The sequence below is a fragment of the Hemiscyllium ocellatum genome, chromosome 23 (assembly GCF_020745735.1).
Source record: "Hemiscyllium ocellatum isolate sHemOce1 chromosome 23, sHemOce1.pat.X.cur, whole genome shotgun sequence".
NCBI lineage: Eukaryota > Metazoa > Chordata > Chondrichthyes > Orectolobiformes > Hemiscylliidae > Hemiscyllium > Hemiscyllium ocellatum.
In genome coordinates, this window is record NC_083423.1 from 39,027,092 (window position 1) to 39,044,722 (window position 17,631).

The 17,631-nt window shown below is 40.2% G+C and overlaps 1 protein-coding gene across 3 annotated transcripts in view; it reads left to right on the top strand.

Annotated features, from left to right (window-relative positions):
- Positions 1-17,631, top strand: part of bltp3b (bridge-like lipid transfer protein family member 3B) — a 143,547-nt gene that overhangs the window by 70,069 nt on the left and 55,847 nt on the right. For all 3 annotated transcript variants that reach the window (XM_060842909.1, XM_060842906.1, XM_060842907.1), the window contains 5 exons: positions 2,791-2,971; positions 9,689-9,772; positions 10,923-11,087; positions 12,723-12,880; positions 15,625-15,766. In XM_060842909.1, coding sequence (XP_060698892.1) covers positions 2,791-2,971; positions 9,689-9,772; positions 10,923-11,087; positions 12,723-12,880; positions 15,625-15,766 — 730 coding nt within the window. The remainder of the gene's footprint in view (positions 1-2,790; positions 2,972-9,688; positions 9,773-10,922; positions 11,088-12,722; positions 12,881-15,624; positions 15,767-17,631) is intronic.

The window sequence follows — 17,631 nt, forward strand, 5'->3', positions numbered from 1 at the left end:
AGGTGTTAAGTTGGAGTAAGATCAGTTATAACTGAATTAGGCAAGAATTAGACAATGTGGATTGGGAATGGCTATTTGAGGGTAAACCCACGTTTGACATATGTGAGTCTTGTAAGGACCAGTTGATTAGAGTGCAGATTCTGGATCAGTGCTGCTGGAAGAGCACAGCAGTTCAGGCAGCATCCAACGAGCAGCGAAATCAACGTTTCGGGCAAAAGCCCTTCATCAGGAGTGCAGGACAGGCATGTTCCTGTGAAAATGAAGGATAGGATTCGGGGATGTTAGATGACAAGGGAAATTATCAGCTTCGGTATGCTTCCTTGTTTTTAAACTAAGGTCTAGGCAAGTAAAAACCTTGAAGGACAGTGAGAAGGTAGGAATGAGCTCAAACAGGGAGTTAGGGCTAAAAGGGGCTACGAAGTGTCCTTGGACACCAGGGTGAAGGACAATCCCAAGGCATTTTATACATGATAGGAGCAAGAGGGTAGCTAGGAAAAGAGTAGCCCCATTCAAGGAAAAAGGAGCAAGGGTATGAGTGGAGCCAGAGGAAATGGACAAGATCCTTAGTGAGTGCTTTACATCAGTAGTCACCAGAGTGAGGGACGTAAGGGATGTTGAGGTTAGGGAAAGGTGTGTGAATACTCTCAGGCGGGTTAGCATAATGAAGGAGGAAGTGTTATGTGTCTTGAAATATATTAAGGTAGATAGATGGGATCTGTCCCTGGATATTGTGGGACTAAGGGAAGAAATAGCTGGGCTTTTACAGATCGCTTTGGTAAGATTCCAGAGGACTGGAGAATGGCCAATGTTGTTGTTTTGTTTAAGAAGGGAAAATGGAGATAATCGAAGAATTGCAGGCTGGTGAGCTAGATGCCAGTAGTGGGGAATCTATTGGAGAAGATACGAAGAGACAAGATTTATTCGCATTTGAAGGCGAATGGACTTGTTGGTGATAGGCAGAATTGGTTTGTCAGGGAAGGATCACCAGTTTGAGTTTTTTGAGGAGGTGATAAGAACGATTAAGACAAGGGCAGTGATTTTGTCTCCGTGGACTTTGGTAAGGCATTTGCTAAGATGCAACATGATAGGCTAATACAGAATGTAGAGTTTCATGGAATCTGGGATGAGCTGCCGAGATGGATACAAGACTGGCTTTGTCATAGAGGCCAGGGAGTAATGGTGGAAGAGTGCTTTTTGGAATAGAGATCAGTAAGTAGTGGTGTTCCATAGGAATTGGTCTTGGAACCTTTGTTGTTTGTAATATATATAAATAATCTGGAGGAAAATGCAGTTGGTCTGATTGTGGTCTGCAGATGACATCAAGATCAGTAGAGTTGCAGATAGTAAGGAGGATTGTCAAAGGATACAGTCTATATATATCCTACTGTGCATTTGGGCAGAGCAATGGCAGATGGAGTTTAATGAGAGCTATTGTGGGGTGATGTATTTTGGAAGATCAAATTCAGATGCAAATTATACAATAGATGGCAGAATCTTAGGAGCATTGACACAGGGATCTGGGCATACAGGTCCACAGGGTTCTGAAAGTGGCAAAATTCATAGTTAGTCAAGAAGGCATACAGCATGTTTGCAGCCTTCAGCCAAGGCAAGTAAGGTTACAGCTGCACAAAAATTTTGTTAGGCCTGTACAGTTCTGGTCACTGCACTACCAGAAGGATGTGGATACTTTGGAGAGGGTGAAGAGAAGGTTTATCAAGATGTTGCCTGGTCTTGAGAGGTGGGATAAACTCAGATTATATTCACAGGAAAAACAGGAACTTAGGGGTAACTTGATAAAGGCTAAAATTGAGAGGTATAGATGGGGTGGAAAGGCCAACTACAAGAAGGCAAAGGTTCAAAATGAGAGGGGGAGAACTGCTGGGAACCTTTTTCAAACAGTGTGATGAGTAGCTGTAACATACTGCTGCTTTAAAAGGAATGTTAGCAATGTTAAAGACTTATCGTGATTGACACATGATTGGGAGGCAAACCAACGAATACAGAGGAACCTTGATTATCTGAATGCCAATTATCCGAAAATTGGATTATCCGAAGGAGATCTCGAACTCCCGATAGAAACGTTACATCAAAGACGTGTTTCCAACAGTCATCGCATATTTTATTTACAGTGGTTAAACAGGCACCGTCTCCAAATGTCTGACCTCCTGCCCTCCCTCTCTCTCTCTCTCTCTCTCCCCACGCTTACCATGGAGTTCTACACAGGCGTGTACCTTACACTCCCCCCTTCCCCAGATAATCTCTCCAACATTGTCCTGGACAGGGCAAAGGTGGAACCTGTCAAAAAGTTGTGTGTGGGACTGTGGCTGTGTGTGTGGATGCTGTTTGGAAACTTACCCCGCAAAGGCAGCTGCAGCAGCAGCAGTATGGTTGGTGTACAGTCCGGCTGCCCCAGAGAGGTGGGGTCGACAGAGTTGGGGGCGAGGACAGGTGGGGTGGTGGTGTTGAAGGGGGTTTGAGGGAGGGGGTGTTGGACATGAATTGGACAGGGTTCTGGGGACAGTGTTGGGGGCTGGGTCTCGCGTGCTGTGATGCCGCCTTGCCACCTGAACGGGGAACAGACTTTAAAAACTCCAAGCCCCAGAGGAATGGCATTTAATTGATTAACCGAATAATCGATTATCTGAACGCAATAGTGCCCGCTCATCTCGTTCAGTTCGTCTGTAGATACCATGCATGGGTAATAAGTAGTGAGTCTAGATAAGGATTAGCAATTGGAGGGCCAAAGGACTTGTTCCTGTGCTGTATTGTATTCTATATCTTTCCTTGTAGAGTACAACTCTGGTTCCTGTTTCCCAACAAGTGAGAACGACACAGGCTACAGCAGCAGCTGATCAGAATGATGCTCTTGCCAAACTCTTCAATGCCTTTGATGTCAAGGAAACGTCTCACCATTTAATCATTTCTCATTTGGATCTGCACATCTGTGATGACATTTATGTGAAGGAGAAAGGTACTGCATCCATTTGTGAACCAAAAAGCTGAAATTATTAGATGGAAACCAGGAATTCTTTTTATGCTAATGTGCATTTCTCAGATTTTTTTTGCATTTGGATTTTTAATGCATTTTGTAAAATTTTTGTGTTGCAATGTCAGATTCCATTGAGCTCAGTTTGTGTTATGAAACTCAAACATAGCATCAGTCATCGAGGTATTAATTGTTGGATGTATATCGGGAAAATGTTTTTATGAAGAATCTGAAGCGATGGACTCAATTCTTCTTTTTGGAGATGACGTACTTTATTTTGCTATTGTAGACATCTGAGCATGTATTCCAAATAATAGATTGCAAACGAAATACAGATGAGGATAATAGTTTGTATGTAACTCTGGCTTATTGAATAGATTGTACATCCTCAGTGTAAATGTAAATCAGAATAAATTTTACATAAACTTAATTTGGCATTTAATGATTGGTAAGCATCAATGCTGAATTTTACAGCCAGATCAATTAGGCTGCTTCATGTATATTTGCTAGCCACTCATAGGTGAGTTTGTTTTGCAGGATCCATCTTGCTAACCAATCTGAATTCTGTAGTGTTCATTCCCAAAGGCAAATTGAATCCTTCGTTGAGGATGGTATCTTGTTAATTATGGAAATTAATTTTAAAATGCGATGTGAGCAATCATTGCTCAGCAGTTTAGGTAAGATGACACTTTCCCTCCTGTCTTCACTGATCCAAATATAACTGCCCGTAAAATAACTCCAAGTTACAAGAATGTAATTGCAAGCTTTTTGGACCCAATGATTTGCATCATTTGAAAAGCAACCTCCTCCTACCGTGAAAATAATGAATTTATCTACGACAAGTTTATACACCTTTGTATCACTATTAAGATTTACATTGAAATAGTAGGATCACTATGTCTTGCCTATACCTGCTGTATACCATTAAATATAGTCTCTTCTTGATTGCTTTCTTTCAAGAACATAAGGTTCGCTCATTCTACTTTATAACTCGGAACTGACAACAGAAATCAGTCTCATAGTAGTGTTTGTGATGAAAACTAGACATGCTATTTGAAATGTCTTTCATCGGTTTGCTTGTTTCCTTTTAATTATGACTGGATTTACTAAATTGAGTGTGTTGACACCACAAAATTCATTGAAATTTAACTTAACTAGGTTAATTCATGGTCAAAGTTTGTGAGAAGATTTGTTGTGGTTCTGTTCGCTGAGCTGGGAGTTTTTGTTGCAAACATTTCGTCCCCTTTTTAGGTGACATCTTCAGTGCTTGGGAGCCTCCTGTGAAGCGCTTCTGTACTGATTCCTCCGCCATTTATAGTGGTTTGAATCTGCCGCTTCCGGTTATCAGTTGCTGTCCGCTGCAGTGGCCGGTATATAGGGTCTAGGTCAATGTGTCTGTTGGTAGAATTTGTGGATGAGTGCCATGCCTCTAGGAATTCCCTGGCTGTTCTCTGTTTGGCCTGCCCTATAATAGTAACGGCACTGTTCACTTCTATTGACAAAACCCTAGCCAGAGAAACAATATCCAACCTGCTGGATATACATAACAGACAACAGGACGCTGAACCTATTAACAAAGACGGCATACTTAAACTACTGGACCTGTGCCTGACAACACACTTCACATTCAACAACCAGATATATGAACAAATCAACGGAACACCCATGGGCTCACCGATCTCCGGACTCATAGCAGAAGCAGTAATGCAAAGGTTAGAAAAAACGGTTTTAACGCAATTACAACCGAAACTCTGGGTCAGATACGTGGATGACACCTTTGTAATCATTAAAAACACAGAAATAGAGAACACACACCGGATCATCAACGCCACACTCGCAGGAATCCGATTCACGAGAGAGGAAGAAAAGGACAACCAGCTTCCATTCCTAGACGTGATGGTACAAAGAACACCAAACGGAGAATTCACCACGAAGGTATACAGAAAAGCCACACACACAGACCAAGTCCTGAACTATAAAAGCAACCACTCCAAACACACAAACGAAGTTGCATCAGGACATTATTCAAAAGGGCCACAACACGCTGCAGCACACCAGAACTACAAAAAGAGGAAGAAGAACACCTATACAAGGTATTCACCAAAAACAGATACCCGTGCAATTTCATCAACAGATGCCTAAGGGAAAGACAACGAAATGAGGACATGCCACAACCCAAAGGACTGGCCACACTCCCATACATCAGGAGCATTTCTGAACTGACAGCCAGACTGCTGCGACCACTAGGACTCATAACAGCACACAAACCAACAGCCACTCTCTGACAACAACTCACCAGGACAAAGGACCCGATACCCAGCATGAGCAAAACCAACGTAGTGTACAATATCCCATGCAAGGACTACACAAAACACTACATAGGACAAACAGGAAGACAGCTAACAACCCGCATCCATGAACACCAACTAGCCACGAAACGACACGACCAGCTATCCCTAGTAGCCATACACTCAGATGATAAACAACATGAATTCGATTAGGACAACACCACTATTATAGGGCAGGCCAAACAGAGAACAGCCAGGGAATTCCTAGAGGCATGGCACTTAACCACAAATTCTATCAACAGACACATCGACCTAGACCCTATGTACCGGCCATTGCAGCGGACAGCAACTGACAACCGGAAGTGGCAGATTCAAACCGGTATAAATGCCGGAGGAATCAGCACAGAAGCGCTTCACAGGAGGCTCCAAGCACTGAAGATGTCACCTAGAAAGGGGACGAAACGTTTAATTCATAGGTTGTGTTTGTCACTTTTTTTTAAGCTTCTTGTGTGTGAAGTATCTAAAACAATTATTAAGTGTCAACCTTCTGATTGGGTTAATTTTGGATTTTATCCAGCTCATTTTATATAATCTCTACTGTCTGATCAAACTTTCCTATGAGGCAGTTCAATGTATTTAAGACCATAATGGCATAAATAAGACTAGAAGAGCTCTTGTACAACAGGTAATGTTCCTGTCTCTGAACCAGAATGTCTGCTCTGCACTGGAGAGATCAAATTCAAATTGGGTAACCACTTCCCCAGAACACCTATGCTCTGTCCAATAAAACGACTCAGAACTTCTAGTTGCTTGCGACTGCAACACACCATCATGTTCCCATGCTAGTATTTCTGATTCAGGCCTGCTGCAGCACTCCACATACGCTGAAGGATCAACATCACCTCTTTCGTATAGATAGTGTATAGCCCTTAGCACTCAATATTGAGTTTAGAGTGTAATTCCTTCCTTCCTATTTATTACCCATTCCCTCACCCTGTACAGAATAAAGCAAAAACAAATTACAGGAACAGGCCCTTCAGCCCTCCAGGCCTGCGCAGATCCAGATCCTCTATCTAAATCTGTCACCTATTTTCTAAGGGTCTGTATCCCTCTGCTCCATGCCCATTCATTTATCTGTCTAGATGCATCCTAAATGATGCTATCATGCCTACCTCTATCACCTTTGCTGGCAACACGTTCCCAGCACCTCCCGCCCTCTGAAGAACTTTCCATGTATGTCTCCCTCAAACTTTTCCCCTCTCACTTTTTAACTTGCGACCTCTAATAATTGAGTCCCCCACATTGTTGGGGGGGGGGGTGGTGGTGGAGTGGAGGGGGTGGTGGGGAAAGCTTCTTACCATCCACCCTGTCAATATCACTCATGACTTTGCGGAACTCAATCAGGTCTCCCATAACCTCCACCTTTGTAATGAAAATAACCCTAATCTACTAACCTCTCATCATAACTTGCGTCCTCCATGCCAGGCAACATCCTGTTGAACCTCCTCTACACCATCTCCAAAGCATGCACATTCTTTTAGTAATGTGGCAACCAGAACTGTACGCAGTATTCCAAATGTGACCAAACCAAAATCCTATCCAACTGTAACATGATCTGCCAACTCCTGTACTCAGTACCCTGTCCGATGAAGGAAAAAATGCCGTGTACTGCCTTGACCACTGAATCGATCTGTGTTACCACCTTCAGGGTACAATGGACCTGAACACCCACATCTCTCTGTACATCAATTTTCCCCAGGGCTTTTCCACTTATGGTATAGTTCACTTTGAATTACATCTTCCAAAATGCATCACCTTGCATTTGCCCAGATTGAACTTCATCTGCCATTTCTCTGCCCAACTCTCCAATCTACCTATGTTATGCTGCACTCCCCTTCACTATCTGCTCTTCCGCCAATCATAATGCCATCTGCAAACTTGCTAATCAGACCACCTATATCATCTTCCAGATCATTTATGTATATCACAAACAACAGTGATCCCAGCACTGATCCCTGTGGAACACCACGGGTCACAGTTCTCCATTTTGAGAAACTCCCTTCACTGCTATTCTCTGTCTCCTGCTGCCAGTTCTGTATCCATGTAGCTAGAACTTACTGGACTCCATGCGACTTCACTTCCTTCATCAGCCTACCATGGGGAACCTTATCAAATGTCTTACTGCAGTCCTCGTATATGACATCTACAATCCTTCCATCATCGTTCAACTTGGTCACTTCCTCGGAGAATTCTATTAAATTGGTAAGACAAGACCTTCCATGCACAAAGATATGTTGTCTATCACTGATAAGGCCATTTTCTTCCAAATATAAATAGATCCTATCCTTCAGTATCTTCTCCCACAGCTTCCCTCCCACTGACGTCAGACTCACTGATCTGTAATTTCCTGGATTATCCCTGCTATCCTTCTTAAACAAAGGGATAACATCAGCAATTTTGCAGTCCTCTGGGACCTCACCCGTGTTCAAGGATGCTGCAAAGATATCTATTTAGGCCCAAGCTATTTCCTCTCGCTTCCCTCAATAAGCTGGGATAGATCCCATCCAAACCTGGGGACTTGTCCACCTTATAAAATCATGAGGGGCATGGATAGGATAAATAGACAAAGTCTTTTCCCTGGTTGGGGGAGTCCAAAACTAGAGGGATAGGTTTAGAGTGAGGGGGGAAAGATATAAAAGAGACCTAAGGGGCATCTTTTTCATGCAGATTGTGGTACTTTTATAGAATGAACTGCCAGAGGAAGTGATGGAGGCAAGTGAAGTTGCAACATTTAAAAGGCATCTGGATGGGCATATGAAGGGTTTGGAGGGATATGGACCGGGTGCTGGCAGATGGGACTAGATTGGGTTGGGATATCTGATCGTCATGGACGGGTTGGACCGAAGGGTCTGTACATCTCTATGACTCAATAATGCCTTTTAGAATACCCATCACTTCCTCCCTCCTGATGCCCACTTGATACAGAGTAATCGAATATCTAGCCCTAACCTCAACTTCCATCATGTCCCTCTCCTTGGTGAAGGTTGTTCCCAGCACAGCCAAAGCACTTTCCATTATTCACACTTGGTATTAGTACCATTGAGCATTTGTCTTCCTCCCAGTTTATTCTAAGTAGTCCCTTTGTTTGCTTTTTCCCCCCTCTGTCAGCACTGTCACCATGTATTCTTCTCACTCTTTTCTCCAACACCCTGTCATTATCATAAATACTACCATTTCTCAGCTACTTGCAGTTCTGGCAAATGGTCACTAGTCTCACAGTATTGTTATTTTTCTCTCTACAGATCCTGTCAGAACTGCTGAATTTCTCTAGCACTTGGTTTTGTTTGAGTCAGAAGGCCTGGGTTCAAGTTCCACTCGTTTCAGAAATATGTTAAGACACATCTGGAGAAGTTGATTTAAAAGCAACTCTTGTTTGGGAGGAGTTGGTCCAGTGATAATGTCACTGGACGAGTAATGCAGAGTCTTGAATGCTCTGGGGATATGGGTTCAAATACCACCAGGGCTGATGGTGACATTTAAATTCTATGTTAAGTGTCCTTACCTCTGGGCCAGAAGATCTGAATTAGAGTCCCAGCTGCTCCAGAGGTGTGTCATAACTTGCCTGACCAGGTTGATTTAAAAATATCTGAGCAGGAGCAATCAACACACCAATCCAGTAAGATCATGGTTGAACCACCACCTCATAGTCTTAATTGTTCTCCATATCCCTTTTTTTACCCTTGATATCCAACGATCTATTAATTTCTGCCTTAATGATGCTCCTTGACGGAGTACCCACAGGCTTCTAAGGAAGAGAATTCCAAAGATTCATTAAACTAAATGGAGTAATATCTCTTATCAGTTCTAAATATCTGACAGTTTATCCTGAAACTATCCATTCTAGCTCTTGAGTCTCCAAACTAGAAAATAACTTCTCAGCTTCCACTTCTCAGCATCCACTTCTCAAGCCTGTCAAGAATTTTGTTTGCTACATAGTTTCTCATTCCTCTAAATTTCAAAGTTGGCCTAATCCAATCATTTTAGTCCTAAATCAAAATCAGAAATATCTTGCCCAATAAAATCCTTGTCTATAACCAGGATTTACTTCAACTTCCCACCAGCATAAGCTTGTTTAATGGACTTTTGGACAGAATGTTATCAAAGACTTCCTGGACATTGTTGTTTCCGATTACTGATATTTAGTCGAACACATATAACTATGCAGGTAAAGCTGACCCTTTGCCAAAATTGGAATCCCAAAGTCTAGAGTTTAGTGGAAGTGGGTGAATTGTTTGCTTGCTCATTAATTGATGGAGAGGATCGCAGTTAAAGAAAATAAAATATGATTCTAATATTGTTGTTCTAAATTTTCTGATATAGTTCCAGTAATTTATTTTCAAACATTTATTGACAGGATTTCCAAAACAAATCACAGGTGGAGCCATGCAGTTGTCTTTTACGCAGATTACAGTGGATTATTATCCTTATCACAGAGCAGGTATAATATTAAAATGCAATGAAACTTCTAAAGTGTTAATTTTCAAATCTCTGCTTGATATCATTGCACCACCTCTCTTCAACCTCCTCTACACCTTTAATGTTTACTTGTCTGCCCTTGTCTCTCAAACACACTCCCTCAGCTCCTCCTGTATTGGTAACCCCTTTGAAAGCACATTCATAACTGAAGGCTTATTTTTTTCAGTCCTGCTTTGTCATTTTCCTAATAATGACCATTATTGTTGCTTATACCTAATTCTCCAATAACAAACATTTGCATTTACATTGCACTTTTAGTCGAGAAAAATATTCTAAGGCACCTGGCTGAAGCATCAATTAACTTGACAATTAGCATTAGCAATGTGATTAAAGGCTTGGACAAAATCATGGATTTTAAATAATACTTAGAGGAAAGATATTTAAGAAGAGGACTCGAGAGCTTGGAACTAGTTAGTTAAAGGTATGCTGGCTAATAACAGATGGAGTGAAGGGCACATGTGATACATAGGTTTCAGAAGTTTATTGGAATCAGGGAGGTGAAGGAAGCCATAACTGATTTTAAACATGATGAAAATTTTTAACTTGAAGAAATGGGGATAGCAAGAGCTAATGTAGATCAGCTAACTTCAGTGATGGATGCACAGGGCTTGGCATGGATTTGGATTCAGGTACTGGAGTATCAAGTAATGCTTAAGGGTTGGGTTTGAAGATGGAAAGTGAGCAGGGTGAAAATTTGTGTAATTTAGTGTGTATTGCCAGAAGCAGACATGCCAGTTCAAAATCTGAGGTAGCAGCAATATTATGGAGGTGGAAATAAGCAACCTGTGTAGTGAAAAGCATTTTGGATCAGAAGTTCAATTTTATGCCATGCAAGATGTGAAGGTTGCAAACATCATTGACCAGGTGATTGATGATAATTGTTGACATGGTTGGGAATAATGGTTGAAGCAGTTCACAATGCCTACCAGTGGGCACCTCAGAGCAATGACAATTAACAGCCATACCAACTCACTGCTCCCCAACCCAAAAAGGAATGTGATATTTTGTGGTTTGGGCAAGAAAGGTAATGTTGAAGCCTTTGATATATAAAAAATAAGAGATGAGACGTGAAGTTCCTGGTTTGACCACATGTTTTGTAAAATAATGTGCAGGAGACAGCTGCCAGCATTGGATGTATTATAATGAATCAACAAAAACGCGATCAACGTGGGCAAAGGAGTTACTGAACGAATTCAAATCCAATGTTGAAATGCTAAAACAAGCAGTGAAGGATTACACGAAAACAAAACCTCCTTCACCCCCGCAGATATTAATAGGTAGGTGCATCTTTTATTCTTTAAAGGCAAATTTTTCTAATATTGTGAGGGGAAGTGGTGTGAACATGCTAACAGTTAATATAGGTCGTTCGAGTTATCTATGCCAAATATTGATTCAAGTTATCATTTGCAGTGCTGACCTTGATAGATTTAGGACAAAATAAACATATCCAAGTCTTGTGTCTATCTGTATAAGGTAAGCGTGCTTTGCTGAAGACAAAATTCCGAGCAATACTTAATTTAAAGCCTTTCTCTTAAATATGCTATCAGATGTATTTGTATAACAATAGAACCACTTCACACTTCTTTCACTGTCAAACATGAGATCCAAACTTTGACTTGGCAAAATCAACAAAAATACTTTTAAAATACTTAGCTATTTCTGCTTATTAAATTTTCCTTCCTTGATTTGCCTTGCGCCATATAGTACTAGAAAATAGCCAAAAAAAAAACAGTTGGAACCAAAATGACTTAGAGTTGTAAGGTCTTTCATGTTCTTTAGGTTCAATGCTGAAGAGAAAATGTTAACAAAGCAAAATTTTTACCAGCCATGTTTTCTAATTGTGACCATGTAAACATTTTGTCACTTACATGTCTCTACTTATTTGAGGTAATGCCTGACAGATATTTGCTTTCCAGAGGAACTTTCAAACATTTTAATTGTAAATGATCTATATTTGTCCTAAATTAGAACATTTAGAGCAAAAACAATTTATCAGAGCAAAAATAATTTCATAGACCAATTGCTGTTATTTAACAAGTTGAATATTTATTGAGTCTTCATAATAAAGCATGAAACAGACACTTCCATTCAACTAGTTCACATCAACCATGTTCCCAAACTAAACTGGTCCCACCTGCCTGCGTTTGACCTAAATCTCTCCAACTATTGCCTATTCATGTACTTATCCAATATCTCTTAAACCTTATAACTGTACCTATATCCACCACTTCGTCTGGTAGTTCATTCCACGCACTAATTGCTCTCTGTGTAAAACAAAAAAAATGCTCCTTTGGTCCTTTTTAAGTCTTTGTCCTCGCACTTTGAAAATGTGCCCCCTAGTTTTGAACTTCCCCACCTTAGGGAAAAGGCCTCTGGTAATTACCTTGTCAATGCCCCTCAAGGTTTCACCAACCTCAATAAGGTCACACCTCAACCTTCTACCCTTCAGTGAAAAACATCTCAGTCTATCCAGCCTATTTTTGTAACTCATGCCCTCCATTCCTGTAAACCTCCTAGTAAATCTTTTCTGAATTCTCTCCAGTTTTGTAATATCCTTCCTGTAACCAGGTGAACAGAGCTGGACACCTATTCTGGAAGAGGCTTCACCAATGTTCTGTACAACCTCAACATGATTTCCCCATTCCTTTATTCAGAGGTCTGAGCAATGGAGGCAAATGTACTAAACACCTTCTTATAACCACCTTGTCTACTTGCAATGCAAATTTCATGAATTATGTACCTGAACCCCTAGGTCCCTCCTCTGCAGGCCCTACCAAGAATTGTGTAAATCCAACCTTTACTAGTTTTACCAAAATACAATACCTCACATTTATCCAAATTAAACTCCATCTGCCACTCCACGGCTTTTGGTCTACATGTTCTTTCATGTCCATACTTTGAATTTATTGCAGAGACCACTCTCAAACATAAACCTGTAACAACAGGTAAAGAACAAATGTCAAAAGGAGCCAGTCTTGCAACTACTCCACCTGCAACTAATCAACAGCCAAAGACAAAATTGTTGTCCAGTTGTTTTGTATTCAGAGTGGAAGATTTAAATATTTATCAGGTGAGAACAAGATATCTTGGAGCTTGAACTTATTGAAAGTATGTAACATCTGAAATATGTGACTAGGATTAAATGTAAAAACAAATCCAGCAAGATTGTAATTTTGTGAAGAAACCATTTACCAAACATTCGCTGGGCAGACAGAACATAGATAATTGGGACTGTGTAGAATGCCGATTGTACATTATGAAAGAATTGCCTGGCAAATTTACTTTTCTGCTAGGCAATTAGGTACCCTCTGAAAGTTTCCATTTAAATTGGAATCTATGGAGGATTCCTTTGAAATTAAATTAAGTAGTTTACTCAGGAAAGATTAGACTTAGTCTAACTCCTGTGCAACAGTCCCCATACTTACCTCTCACATCCCAACTCCACATCTCCCTCCCACCTAAAGCCAGATCCAACTTGACACACCCTCCCACCCACTCTGACCAACCCGAAGCACTGCATCACTTTGCCGTCTTACACTCTAGTACCCTTCCCAGCTGGCACCTTTCTCATCTGGCACCCTATCACCTACCCAGTTGGCACCCTATGCACCTGATCAATTTGGCACCCTATCCCCCAAAACTTAACATCACACTTAGCTAATGTATATCTAATTTGACAGGTAACTGTCAAATTTAAATTTCAGAATGCAGGACTTGATGCCATGTAAAAGGGTGATGTGAATGGTTTGTTTTCCCTGGTAGTTGTGCACTCAAAAAAAGAACTGTCTCAATGAAAGTATGGCTCTGCATTTCTGGGGGAGCCCTGTCAGAAATGCACAGCCTCCGTTTGTAAGCAAGAAGGGCTACAATAAGATTGCCACTCCCTGGAAAATCCAACCACCTTTAACATGTTATATACCATGTAAATTTCTTGAATTTTTCTCAGAGTAAAACTCAGAAATCAGATTTAATGCATTATAATCAATCAAAATAGTAAAAGCTTATCACATGTAGCTGCTAAACTTTTTCTCGTGGTTCTGTTACTTCAGTTAAGAGCAGTTTTAAACATAATAAGAAGTCAGCATGGTTTTGAATGTTTTAAGGTCATCCTTTACTTGGAATTCTTCGAGATGGTAACTAAGCTGATGCATGAGAATGTTTCAGTGAATAAAGCTTACTTGGATTTTTAAAAGCATTTTGACAAGGTTTTATGGCACGAGAAAGGGAGGTTATTATTTAATGGTTACAATTACTGGAATGGTTTGACAAGTATTTTGACAACAAAGGATGGGATATGTTGAGAAATGGAAGGTACTTAGCTTGCATAACCAGTATGGTTTTTGCAAAATGCTCTGCTGGAGCAGATGTTACTTGTAATCTGTCAATGATAATTTTGAGCAGGTATCTATAACATCCGTATTAAATGGGGGTCAGCTGGGATGTAGAGTGATACCAACAGCATAGGTTCAATTCATGCAGAGTCATTCAAAAACACTCCAACTGCCAAATGTCATTCAGGGAAGGAAGCTCATGCTTTTACCCAATCTGGGTTACATGTTTCCAGTTCAGGCCAGGTATTAATATCCTTGGAGAAACCTAGTAATAGCCAATAAATACTGCTTTGCTATTGTGTCACACATTTGAAAACAACAAAGACAAATCTGTAAAAGCTTTAATACTTTAAAGCAATCAGAATGGCTAGTTGTCTTGTGCACCATACAAAGTAGAGTTTATGATGCAGGTTGAAAGAGGATCAGGCCATTCAGTCCTTCGAATTTGTTCCTCCATTTAGGTTTTGGCTAATCAACGCCTCTACTTGTTTTACTATTCTTTGTTCTGTATCTCCTACCTTAGAAAAATCAGTTGATCTCAGTATTGAAAAAGTTAAAGATACAATGTCCATAGCCTATGGGTGGAAAAAGTTCCACATTTCCATGACTAATGACTAAGAAACAAGGCATTAGATGATGGATCAAATATATTTACGTATCTCTTTTTACACAATGGCATATAACCAATTTTCCATGAGTGTCACATTTTAGGTATCAGTTCAGATGTCAGATTTGCCTAAATTTTATGTTTAACAAAATGAAAAGAAAACTAATCTGCGACGAGTGAGAAGGAATGAAAACTATTCAATTGTTCAATCTAAAGCATTGTTATTGGTTAAACTTTGCAACATGATCAAAACAAATTACAGTACTTGTTTTAAAAAATGTAGTCATATTACAGCATTTTTCTTTGTATCCCACATGTTGTTGACAATGTTTCCAGGCAGAGTTGGAGTTCTGTACTATATAAAGCCATAACCCATACCTGGTGGAATTCACAAGTTGCAGATTTTAACTTTCAACAAGCATTTGCATCATAAATTCTTCTTTGATGTAGAAGAAGACTGACCATTTTGATTGACCTAAATTATTCAACTTTTTACAAATGTGCTTTTGTTGCCTTCAAATGTGTGTAACAGTATGAAAAGTAGTTATTCTTGCCTATTACTAGGTTTCTCCAAGGAAATTAAGAATTTATCACCTGGCCTGAACTGTAAACACACAAGTCAGATTGGGTAAAAGCATGAGCTTCCTTCCCTGAATGATAGACAGGATCTAGGGGTTGCAGTTTTTTTATGACTGTTGGGGAACTTCCATCACCATTTTATGGTGCTCACTCATAAGTAATTACTTTTATTTTGTTCAATTTACAACTAGCTGTAGTGGAATTAGAACCCTCTTTTTCGTGCTCTGAAGCTTTATACTAATGGTGATGTCACTATTTGGATCTTTTCATAAAATTTTTAACTTGATCCACCTACAGGTTTCTACAGCTGATCAGCGTCGAGATTCCCCTAAAGCTATGATCTGCTGCAATAAGAAGTCTTTATATCTTCCATCAGAGATGGCAGCTATTCATATTGAATTCACTGAATATTATTTTCCAGATGGGAAAGATTTTCCTAGTAAGAATTTATGTTCAGCTAAATTGTATTATGTAAGCATTTTCATGTATGCTGGTTGAAAAGGATTTGCAAGCTAATGCTGTTGCGATGAAGTTTCTTTGAAATTGAAATGGCTACAATATGTCTGTAATGACTAATTTGATTCAAAGTTTTATATGAGGTCTGTAGATGAGAGTAATTGATTTGATATAGTCTGTTTTGACTTGAAGGATTTTGATAAGGTCCCACATGGATACTGTTTTTGTTCTCCAAGATTTTGGATTGCTTTGCCATTGTGTTTGTAGATAATATGCAAATTGGTGGGTTGGTAAATCTTGTGGAGGATAGCCTTCGATTACAGGAAGATTATAAGCTGGTAAGATGGACAGTGTCCATGTAGGACTTTATCAAAGTCCTTCACGCTAGATAAACATGTGATGATGTATTTGGACAGGACAAACAAGCAAGAGAATACATGATGAATGATAGGACCCTGAGAATTATCTAGAGGGACCTTGGTGTACATGTACATTGGCTCCTTAAGGTATCAGGACAGGCGGATAAAATGGTTAAGAAGGTACATGAGGTACTTGCCCTTATTAGTCGAGGCAAAGAGTTTAAGAGCTGGAGGATTCTCATTCCTGGAACTATTCTTGTAAATTCTTTCTAGACTCTGTCCACTGTGTTCCTATTTTTCCTATAATGTGGCATCTGCAACTGTAGATTATAGGTGAAAATGAGGACTGCAGATGCTGGAGATTAGAGTGATGCTGGAAAAGCACATCAGGTCAGGCGGCATCCGCGGAGTAGGAAAGTCAATGTTTCGGGCAGGAGCCATTCATCAGGAATGTAGACTATACTCCAGCTGAAGTCTAATACGTTTTTTGTGCAAGTTCAGCAGGACCTCCTTGCTCTGGAACTGTATGCTTTATTAACTGCTGTTTTCACCTGTCCTGCCACCTTCAATGATCTGTACATATTGCAAGTTCAAAAATATGCAATTCTGTCTCTCAAACCTGCTCCACCGTATGTTTTTACAGAAGTCTAGTGCTTTTCAGTATTATTTGTGAGAATCCATTAGACGCTGATCTAGTCATATTCTCGATCATTATTTGATAACAATCCTAGTCAATGAAAAAATGCTTCAGAGTTTTGTGTAATTTGAACTCTTACTGATTGATGTTACCCATTGATCCCACTCATCTCATTTATGACCATCCAGTACACCACAATATAATTTATTTTGCAGTATTTCTTTTTTGTTCCAAAGAACGATGCAATTTACCAGCGTATATTTCACTTTCCTATGAATCAAACTTGTGGTACATGTTCTTAAAAATAGATTGTTATTGGGTGTTCGTTCTGCATCATGAGATAATACCATAGCTATTCTTATTTAATGCTTAAATCCTTCTCTGTTGAAATGTCACCAGGAAGGTAGATAATCAGGTGGGTTGACATTGGGGAATTCCCTGCCACAACAGGAATCAAGTTCTTAGCAGGAATGTTTTCCCACCCTGCTCCCAATTCAGACACTTAAGTGGTCCATTGACAACACCGATGGAGCTCCTTTCAACACCATCACAATTAATTCTGTTCCTGGCTAGTGAGAGCATTTGCAGCCTTCACAACTTATGCAACAGGCTTGTCTGTCTGCTAGGCTGGGGAAAGATGAGAATGTTCAGGAAGTGGCTACTGAAAGCTGACACTCTCTCCCGACAAGCTCCACCATGCAATTTCACCCTCGTCCGAATAGGTTACTTCCTGTGTTTGAATTCCTAGTCTTTGCATTGCTTTGCCATGAACAGTTACTACTAATGAAGCCAAAAATGCAGCTCTCAAGGACTGCCAGCTGCTCTTCTTGGAAGTGATCCAGTTGCTAACTC